The 10866-nt window shown below is 31.8% G+C and overlaps 2 protein-coding genes across 4 annotated transcripts in view; both read right to left on the reverse strand.

Annotated features, from left to right (window-relative positions):
- The window catches only part of LOC108744064 (eukaryotic peptide chain release factor GTP-binding subunit ERF3A), an 8839-nt gene extending 5485 nt beyond the window's left edge, over positions 1 to 3354 (reverse strand). Inside the window, exons 1-4 of the mRNA XM_025973770.1 lie at positions 2808 to 3354; positions 1483 to 1911; positions 232 to 377; positions 6 to 107 (exon numbers count right to left, since the gene is read on the reverse strand). Coding sequence (XP_025829555.1) covers positions 6 to 107; positions 232 to 377; positions 1483 to 1911; positions 2808 to 3036 — 906 coding nt within the window. The 5' untranslated portion in view covers positions 3037 to 3354. The remainder of the gene's footprint in view (positions 1 to 5; positions 108 to 231; positions 378 to 1482; positions 1912 to 2807) is intronic.
- A 271-nt stretch (positions 3355 to 3625) lies between these two features.
- Positions 3626 to 10477, reverse strand: LOC108744096 (ribonuclease Z, mitochondrial). 3 transcript variants are annotated; one of them, XM_018479690.1, is made up of 14 exons: positions 10340 to 10477; positions 10049 to 10282; positions 9639 to 9825; positions 9337 to 9576; positions 8968 to 9148; positions 8325 to 8594; positions 8114 to 8258; positions 7679 to 7856; positions 7153 to 7364; positions 6884 to 7096; positions 5855 to 6167; positions 5235 to 5424; positions 4428 to 4651; positions 3626 to 3878 (listed from the first exon to the last, which is right to left on the reverse strand). In XM_018479690.1, the coding sequence occupies exons 2-14, from the start codon at positions 10207 to 10209 to the stop codon at positions 3672 to 3674; spliced, it is 2721 nt and encodes a 906-aa protein (XP_018335192.1). In that variant the 5' UTR covers positions 10210 to 10282; positions 10340 to 10477; the 3' UTR covers positions 3626 to 3671. The 3 variants fall into 3 exon arrangements, with proteins under 3 accessions (XP_018335192.1, XP_018335191.1, XP_018335190.1); XM_018479689.1 differs by having other exon boundaries at positions 9022 to 9148; positions 10049 to 10477; XM_018479688.1 differs by having other exon boundaries at positions 10049 to 10477.
- Positions 10478 to 10866: the final 389 nt, after the last annotated feature.

Raw genomic sequence — 10866 nt, forward strand, 5'->3', positions numbered from 1 at the left:
ACTACAAGGTGCTTAACTCCAGCCGTTTTAGCCAACATGGCATGTTCTCGCGTCTGACCACCCCTATCGAAGCCCGTTTCGAATTCACCTTTTCTAGCAGAAATAACCTAAAAGACCAAGCATTTGTATTAAATTCAACGTTTAGTGACTACACAAAAAAATGAATAAACATACGATTTACCAGAAAAATGAATTCAAAAATTAGTAACAAAATAGTTAAATGTAACAAACCAGAACAGCAAGGTCAGCCTGCGCAGCACCACCTATCATGTTAGGAACGAAACTTTTATGACCAGGAGCATCCAGGATCGTGAAATGTTTTCTTTCAGTCTCAAAATACGCTCGACCTACTTCCACCGTTTTTCCTTTTTCTCTTTCTAAAATATAAAAAAGAATTTAAAATGTTTTTTTTTCACTGCATCAGAATAACAATGAACGAATATTTTTTAATATGACAACTACAGTATTTGGTATAATGAATATTCTTAACTATCAATTAGATCTGTTCTTATTCTTATACACATTAGCAAATCAGAGTATCTATATAATATTATTTAGAAGTTGTTTGTAGGCCAATTATTCAACGACATACGGCACGCATTTCATCTTTCTTACTGGCCAACAGTATAACGGTATATATATATATACATAAGTATTTTTATGAAGTTATGAATTTAACAACTACGTAATAACGTTAACGTTGTGCCTGTTTCTCCCTTTATACAACTATAGTCAACAACAGGCCCTAACTAATATTCATTGGAGACAGGGTAATTAACTAAAAGTAAACATGCTCTTAAAATTGCAATGTAATTATTACGACTATTAGCTTAAATTAGAAAAGAAAATATGCAGACAAGTATGAAAATCAATTATAAATGTTCAATTATTATTTGATAGGTATGTGTAATAGTCGAGGCAACTACATCATAACTGCTTTCTATTTTCAAGTATAAAACATGTGGCAAGTATGCAATTTTAATTATTAATAAATATATAAATAAACATTCATAATATATTTTTCTGGTTCATACCTAATAAGAAAATAAACATTTGTCTATCCCCAGTAGTAACATACTTAGTAAGTTCAAGTAAGCATGGGTTGCAAATAAGAGATTAAATTATTCTAGCACCTGAAATCTTACTACAAAGCATTATGAAGATGCTTAGAATAAGAGCTTAGTGCTTTATGGAAAAAATCCAAAAAGAAATTCATGTATTAATGCATTGAAATTTTTTTACATCACAAAATTCTACAAAAAAGAGTAACCTCTTATTTGATTTTTAAAATTTAATCTTTAAAAAAACAAATTGTATTTACAGAAGAATTAAAACTGAAAAAGCGTTTCTTCGCATTAAAATTTCATAAGTATTTCAACGCTTTCCTGATAATAATAAGCTCCAACTTTAATACATCAAAATAATGACTCAACAATGTTTTAACATCCTATGAGTTATAAAAATTAATTCTGCCCTGCTTACCTTCTTGATTAGTATCTAAAGCCCACGACAAATACCACGTTTCTCTACTCCTTTCTCGAGCTTCCCGTTCATATTTTTCTAGAGTTCTCTTATCAACCATTCCTGTAAGAGCCATAATCTGTCCTCCAATAGTTGATTTACCAGCATCAACGTGTCCAATGAACACAACGTTCACGTGTTCTTTCTTAATCTGAGACTCTTCATCAGGTTTTTTTGGCTTCTTCTTTGATAGCTTCGGCGTTTCCTCCGAAGAAGGTTCCTCTTCATCCCTATCAGGAGTTGATGCTTCATCTACATCTTCTGCCTCATCCTCCCAAGTACCTCCTTCAGTTCCGCCATCACTTGGAGAAACATCCCCTCGGTCAGCAGGAGGCAGAGGAGGAGGTTCTTTAACCTCTTCTTTTTCTGTTGGAGGCTCTGAGTTCATGCCTATGATAAGAAATCCTTCGCTGTTTACATTATATACCTCATATAAACAAACAGATTTAAAATATTACAATTTGGACAATGCTTTATAATAAATATACAGTTCTTATTCATAGAGAAGACCATGCACTTATTAAACTATTATGTTTTGTGGCAGCAGCTTTTAGAAAGTTTTGTGGTTATGAAATTATAACATTCAATTTTTTATTATTTACTTTATAATCTAATAGGTAGTACTTTTAAATTTAGTTAATTAATCTTGAAAATATCAAAAACAAAGAGATTTTCTATTTCAAACTATATTGAGACACAATCTGGTTTTACTTAATTTCCTGTTTAAACTGGTTATTTGTAGAATATCTGTCATCTACAAATAATGATAAATAAAGCAACTAGAAAAAGTGGGATACGTAATAAATTTTCCGATTTTGATACCTTGCTTCGTCCCAATTGACCGTAGGATCGTCCATTTTATTTACTAGTACTACAAGGTGCTTAACTCCAGCCGTTTTAGCCAACATGGCATGTTCTCGCGTCTGACCACCCCTATCGAAGCCCGTTTCGAATTCACCTTTTCTAGCAGAAATAACCTAAAAGACCAAGCATTTGTATTAAATTCAACGTTTAGTGACTACACAAAAAAATGAATAAACATACGATTTACCAGAAAAATGAATTCAAAAATTAGTAACAAAATAGTTAAATGTAACAAANACTGCTTGATAGATTGTTTTACAAATAATTTACTTAATAAACAACTGCATTTGAATATAGCTGAAAACTCATATGACTTTTTTGATTAACATTCTCGAAAATAAAATTATCTAACCTAATTCTGATGCATGCTTTGTCACCGAAATAGTTTAAGGATGAGAAAGAACAATGAACCCAAATCTTACCATTTAGAACAGGATCAGCAACGGGCGATTCTTCGGCATTCTCGGACTTAACAGACGATATATTTTCTTTAATTACAATCGACTTTGCGAAAGAAGGCACAAATTCTTCAGCATCAACATTCAACGTGGAAAATGCAGCTGTCACGTCTGGAGGCCGTGTTGGTGAATTATTTGCTGAAGTAGAATCTGCTTGAGATTCCCATGAGTCTGGAGCCGTGTTGTTGGACATTGTTAATGCACTATTTACTTTTATTTAAACACTAAAATTAAAATAACTGTTTCTACAATGATAATTCCACTGCCCGTGATTACGATCCGCGTGCGTTTGACTCTACGGCGGAAATTATGGCACCTGCACCCTGCACTGTCAAATAGCAACTGTCAAAATATTTCAAAACAATTCTACGAAAGTCACCAGTACTTTTCAATCATAAATTTGCTAATCGATAATAAAAAGACACAAATCCATAAACAATAATATCAAGTACTATTTGCAATTGGTAAAAAAATTAATTCAATCTCAATCTATTTTACAAAACAGTTAGGAACACGCACATGCGCAAGAAAGAAATTCTCTGAAATCATGTCTGTCATTTAAGCGGCAAATTTAAATATTTAAAAATATTAAGCTTGCATGCTTTTAATAATAATTGTACTATTGTACGAAACTTACTTCATTTAATGAAGTTTGGTTTTTTAGTAAAATGTCGTTATCAATAACTAAAGAGAAACCATCAAATAAAATGTAGAATGAAAGCAAGAAAGTTACACATTTCCGTTTGACTGGAAACATTTAATTACAAAATAAACCAAACAAAATAAATAAATATTTTATTGAAAAACGTCAGTTATAACAAATATATATTAGGCATTTTTACTGGTAGTCTGTTGTGGCGAAAGTTCGCGAACTTTTTCAGGCGAATTAGATCGATTCCTGGATGCATCTCTCTTCCTTTCCATTCTTAATTGTCTTTTCACAGCCTTATTTTCCAATTCTTCGCAATGTTCTGCGAACATCATCCTTAGTATAGGATAAAAATGATGTAAAAGGGGAAGTTCATCGAGACAAACCTGTAAAACAATTAGCAAAATAAGAAAATAAATGCTTGGAGCACGCCTCTGCACAAATGCGAATCATGGACGATGGGGATTTAGGAGCGTTTGAAATTTATTGTTAAAATATATGTTCTAAATTACAAAATAAACAGAACATATTGCCATCTAGTGGGCGTTTGCTGATATTTTAGTATTTTAAGCGTCAGACAAGAACAACGAGAATTTCTACACCGTCAATAATTTTTACAGTGAATTACTATTTTTATAAAAGATGTCAAGATTTGCAACTATATTAAATTTCAGAAATACATAAATTCTGAAGAAACGTCAATAAAATCTGCATAGTACTTTTTCAAATTTACGAAATGAAAAAATTCATGGTCATGTTGATATGACCATGTGCTAACTGGTCATAAAGTAGCTGGGTAGCTAGATAGTTTGAACTTCGCTCAAAAACTGAAGACCATTTTTTTTGAGGGGTTACTAAAGCATTGCACACAACATGTTTTTCTCGAAGTAAAAATAACGATCTGCATTCAATTTCAAATTTCATTTTACACTAACCTGCATATTATCGAAAGCAATTCCAACATTACTTGTAATATTTTCATTAAATCTTGGCAATTTTGCGTATCTCTGACTGAAATGAGTTAACATTATGAATTTGGCTTGCATTTCTTCTCCTATTGAGATAGCTTGGGATGTTGTAGAATGCATCTTAAAAACAGCCTCTTCGGCCAATTCGTCTTCCATCGTCGCTTCATGTATCAACAAGTCTGAATTCATTCCTGAAATAAAATTACACGAATAAGTTAATTAGGTACTTTCAAACCTCAACGCCCTCGAAATGGTTTAAAAAAATAAGGTTGAACCTATTAATCAAACTTAAATTGATTTTTTTTAAATAATTGTATAATAACCATACTGATATAGCAAAAAAATTAATAATTTTTGCTGGTTCGTTTGTACAAACAGGATATTCCAATCTATTGCAGTTCTTATACAATTTCATTATCTTATTCTAATAGAGTTTTAGAAGATATACACTGGAGTAGGATATCTTGTATCGTCTAATTCTTTTAATATAGATTATTGAAAACTGTTTTAGGTATAAACAGTAAAGCTGAAAATAAATACTTTTAAATGTTTCCACGTAGTATTAATTAAGATGCTTCATCATTCTGTACCAACATAAGCTAAAAATGTGGGTTTTTTATACTTAAAGTAATATTAATTCACATTAATTACACCAAAAGATGAAAAATTATACCGATTATGCTGGTGTCATTTTTATTTTGAATATAATTTTGAAGCATTTTAAGGATGTTTTATTTGCAGCGTATACCGGAACTAATATTGAAAAATACAAACCAATTTTTATTAAATTGTTGCTTGGCATAGTATCTCCAGAATATGTTATCTTCTTGCCGCTGGAGAGTTGGAATGAGACCCCAAACGCGTTAGGACAATGTCGAACGAAGCACGTGGTTATCGTCGACATATTCAATGTGCTCAGAAGACGATTTTCTATACTGGGAGATAATCGGTGATCTTCAAACAACTACATATAAACAAAAGGTTTTTTAATTCTTTTTTTTTAATAAAAAGTTTAAAAATTTTACTATTATTTTCACGAAGTTTAAACACAATTCAATAAAAGTTTTTCGCTTAACGATTATATAAAAATTTTAATCAATATTTTCAAAATTTTGAGTTATTAACTATTAATTTTAAATTGAATCTTCCTTCAGTTCTTCTATATTGCAAAATAAACGGAATAAGATAGGAAAATAACTCTCTTTCATCAGTATAATAATTTACTACGTACTTCGCCTTCCTAAACTGACCCTAGAGTTTCTTGCTTAAAGAAAGTAGTAATAAAATTACTTTCTCGTTTTGGGAACAATAAATTTCAACAAAAAAATATGCCCTTTACGCCAAATGAAATGCGCAAATGTCATAAAAAAGATTAAAGCAAAAATGTTGCTTACCAATTCGTTATTAGGCACTATCTCATAGTCAGTGTTGATGTTTTCGAAACATTTGTCATAAAACGTCAACCAGGGAATTATTTGACGAGGTGCTAATAAAAATATCGGATTTTCATCTGTTTTGATATTACAAAGAGCCCTTTTACGTCCTTGAAGAAAACCTATAAGACCGATGTGGTGATCCGCGTGCAGATGTGATATGTACACCGCCCGCGTATTCGCTACAATGACGTCTGCTTTCTCTTTTCCAAAAAACCTTACAATCTGCCCGTATGTGCCTTCACCGCAATCCAAAAGTACATTCAAATACTCGCTAAAAAGGTTAAATAATTTCATTAGTACATATATTGCTACGGTTTGGATCTTATCAACTAAATTATAATAAATGATACCACCTAATTTTATTATAAAAGGTGTCCACATTGGAGACCTTAAATGAACGATTTATTTATTGTTTTCAAAATCGAAAAAATGTTTCTTTTTTTCGAGAAAAATAAGATAAAGATCAAAATTAATTTAATTTTCATATACTAATTTTGACAAGATTGATAAATACGGCATTAAATGGAATTAACTTCAAATATATCTATTAATACAAAACCTATAAAATTCTTGAATTATTGTAAATAATGATTGCTAACATAAGCTGCTGCATGATAATGCGTCGGACTAAGTTAATAGATTGAATGGTTGACAATTGTCATCTTCTAAAGGCCGGGTCAGCACCAATATTGGATAGCGTACCCTTCCCCCCCCCCCTTTCGGTAACGCGGATCCATTGTATTCACGATATTGCTACCGTCGAACAACGCATACATCCAAGTAAAATTAACAGTTTCTGAATTTTTAATTTATAAGTGTTTACTTAAGACTGAACACATTTAATTCCTTCTTCAGTCCCCTTCCCCAAAACTGATCATAAAATATTAAGGTTATTGCAAGTCAAAAAGCCCAAAAAGGAATTTAAATGAGTTAAAATTTTACCACAAAAATCCTTACCTTTCAAAAGCGTAAAAGAAAAACACTTACTTTATTTGCAATAAGATTCCACTAGTATTTCTAGTCTTATTAGGAATGCAAGAACCAGTACCAAGAAATATAATTTTCGGATATGGTGCTATGGTAATGTTTTTGTACTCTTTAAGAAGTTTATTCTGTAATTCATTTAAAGCTTCAGAAAAGCCATCAGCTGCCATACATTCCTCTATATATTGCTCAGGTGTTAACTTTATTTCACCAGATCTACCATTGAAATTATTGAAGAATAATTGTGTTTTATCTTTTTATTTTATAATTACCTATCAATACCTTTCCTAGGTCTCAAGTGCATATTAAAAAATGTAAAAGGGCTTATTACGGACGAAGGAGTTGGTGAAGGAGGTACTGACTTTACAGATAACTTTTCCAAAGAATCAGCAGTAATAAGTGGAGGAGTTTTTCCTTCATTGTTTACACTATTTACGCCGTTTTCCACTTTCATTCTCTTAATTGAAGAATTTCCTTCAGAAATCTAAATACATAATTGAATTTTTTAAAATAATTGAATTTAAAGTCAAACCAACTGGCATAAAGAGTTGTTTTATTTTTTAAATCAACAACCGAAACTTTGCTCTTCGTTGTAAGATTTTATCAATTGTTCACTAATTAGTTTTACTATTACTCGAGTTAGGTTTAATGTTACTAAAATAGATTACAACGAAGTGCGAAGTGTCAGTGGTTGGTTTAAGAAACAAAACAACTTTTTACACCAGTTGGTTTTAATTTATCACAATTATATAAATTAGGACAAAAAATGAAATTATGTAAAGTTAAACTATGTATTACGTTTTCTTCCTGAATGCATTCTGTGCCCCTGTCACCTAACAACGGAAATATTCTATTGGACAGTAAGTTAAGTTTGTACTGAATACGATGCACTGAAATACTGCCCATACATGTATTTAAATCGTTCATGGCTAAATGGAACGTACTGGGCGTAAATTGTTCCATCCAATATTGATATCTGTAAATGTAAGACAAAATAATTAAATGACAATCATGACCAAATGAAATTTCCTTCAGGGTTCGACTACCGGCCGATTCAATACTTTTTTTTAATTAGACTTTACTTGTCTTAACAGCAAAATATACAAATGATTGTTATTTTGTACACATCTATGGCATACTACCTTTCGAATGATGTAAGTTTCATTCCATTAATGTTTTATGCTTTTGTAATAAATTACTAACTGCAATGAACATATGAATGAATGGCATTACCTAGGATTTTCCATTACATTTTTAGGCGTAAAATGAACCACCAAATAAGCAACATCTTCATCACAGGTTGCTTGAGCCTGATGTTTTCTAAATCGATCGTTATTAAGTAAGGAATCTATATAATCTTCTGATGGACAATCTATAACTAATATACACAAAACCCAATTAATCAGCAGAATAGAACATACATGTGTGATTGATATTTATTTACCTATAAAGATAGGACCAGGATCGTTTGGTTCACAAACGTCAACAGATCTGACTAAAGTACCGTCCTCAAGCAGAACATCGTTTCCTGATTTAAGCTTTCCTAATAATGGACCTGCAGGAACACCATATTGTACGCACTTTTCCAAACACAAAGCACCAGGTCGAGGTTTCAATCGACAAATATAAGCCATAGAAATGCCTTCTTCTTTAGTTTCTTGTAACTTTCGCGAAATGTCGCTTAATTTCTTGATTGGCGATGCAGGTCTATTTGCTAAAAATATGTCAATTTTTTTTTATTATTACTCATACAGTATAAAGTAATTTTTCAAATGAAAAAGCGGTCGGCATTAATGATCTCAGTGATGAAAAGCCAATGCTTGCCACAGCCATAAAACCTAAATACGCAGTCGTCTCCTAATTTCTCAAATTTTGATATTTTACAAAAGAATCACTATTCCATAAATTAGGCTTTCACGGTTGGCCAAATTTTGCCGCTGTTTCCGTTTATTAAAAGTGCAACTTTACCGAATTACAAGAAATACAATTTGATTAAAGGCAAAAAAAGGAAACTGAAGGTTGTGAGCTGTATTAGGTACGAAATTTATGTATTTGTGGATAATTTTAAGGAAAGACGGAATAAAAACCTGACGAGGATCTGGACCGGGAACGTCTCCTATCCCTACTTCTATGTCTCTTACGTTCGTGTGCATAATAATCAGTATCGTCATCCTCGAAGTCTTGAGCAGAATTATGACGAGGTGATCTTTGTCTAGACCTACTTCTTCGTCTACTTCTTCTACTTCTTGTCGATGTACTCGCTTCACTCTGTAACATTGAAACACTTTACAGTAAACTAAATATATATGCAGAAGTGCCTATTATGAAACGGTTACAAAGGGAAAACGGTAAAAAATTTAACATGCCCCTAGAAAAAATATAAACATCAAGTACAAATTAAAAGACTTAATTCTTGAGAAATAAAATGAAGATATTTGCAGTATAATAATTCTTACCATTTCATGTGATCCCATTTGAACACTCTTATGATTATCTGAATTTTCCTCAATACTTTCCCCTATAGTTGGAAGGTCACTTACACCATCCTGCATGTCATCTTCAATATATCTCAACAGTGGCACATACTGGACAGCCATCACACTATCTTCAAAAATGTTTGTTCCGTTAGTATCTGCAACATCTATTTGTAAATCCCTGATGATGACAAATCGGCGTGTAGCTGTGAAAATTTCTTCCTAAAATGAACATGGTTGGGTTATGTACAATATTTACTTAAATGTTGTAAGCTGTAACATACCAGTCCTTGTGGACCATGTAACGTAATCTGTGGGACACCTACATCTTGTATAGTTAATGCTACGCCTGGTAATCCCCCAATATTTCGCCAAAGTGGCTGAGTTACAAAAATATGTTCTAATTTAGACAATTTCATTTTATGTTCGTGGGCTAGTCTTTGAGTGCCTTCCCCACAATTGAACAAATATCTAAAATTGAAAGAGAACTTCACAATAGAAAATGTATCTTCAGAAATAACAAACGTTGAGATTAATTTTGCAAAAATTGATTTAAATTAATAGATGATAATAAAGGTGAATGGATAAATATTTGACAAATTGTGGAAAGTAATTTTACATATTTTCATATTTAACTTTTTTTATAAGCTATTTCTATTACAATTTTTTCTACAAAATTGTATAAAATACAAACCTGGACTGATCCGAGAAAACATACAAGCTTCTTGGTGCACCAGGAGCACCCGTGCCAAGCACTTGCAATGTAACTCTACCAGGAACATATTTAGCAAGCTTTTCTTTGATTTTCTTTCGCTGTTTTTGGGCTTCTGAAATATGCTTGGGATCTTTAGGCATGGATATTAAAATTTGTTCTAGGTTAGAATTTTTACGAGTCGAATAAAAACGCAAAGGAAGTGCAAACAGGGTCCTACAATAATTACAATAGGGAAAATGGAACATTAGGAGAATAACACTGAACAAATACCAGCACGTAAATTTAGCTTTTTTTAGTGTTTAATTTTTCATGCAATCTACAAGAATTTTACCACACTTTTTTGTTTTCTTTTTAACTAATTTGAAATAGTTCAACTAAATGTACCAATCGTAGACAGTGTCATGATCAACATTCGATCGTTCATTTGAACTAATGACTTCTATGGTCTGCACAATCAGATTTACAGCGTATACTTATATATAAGATCAAGAAACTTTCCAGCGAGGAACACATAAAGTGACACAAAACTTATTGGACAGTACTTCTTATGATAAATGTCGACTTTAATTGACCTTATCCTTTCTGGTTTAAAAGTTCCCATATCGAACTGCTTGGGTTAATTCTTCATTGGTAAATTAGAAAAGTATTATTATTTATTAGAGTTAGAGAGGTATAATTCTACTAATACACGAACTACTACTAATGCATTGTCGTTCATCTAGATGATAGCAAATTAGCAATAACAGAAATTTATATTTCTTTGTACCATGGCGCTGGCAAGGATTCAGTATTATTTC

The sequence above is a fragment of the Agrilus planipennis genome, unplaced genomic scaffold (genome assembly GCF_000699045.2).
Source record: "Agrilus planipennis isolate EAB-ADULT unplaced genomic scaffold, Apla_2.0 scaffold18, whole genome shotgun sequence".
NCBI lineage: Eukaryota > Metazoa > Arthropoda > Insecta > Coleoptera > Buprestidae > Agrilus > Agrilus planipennis.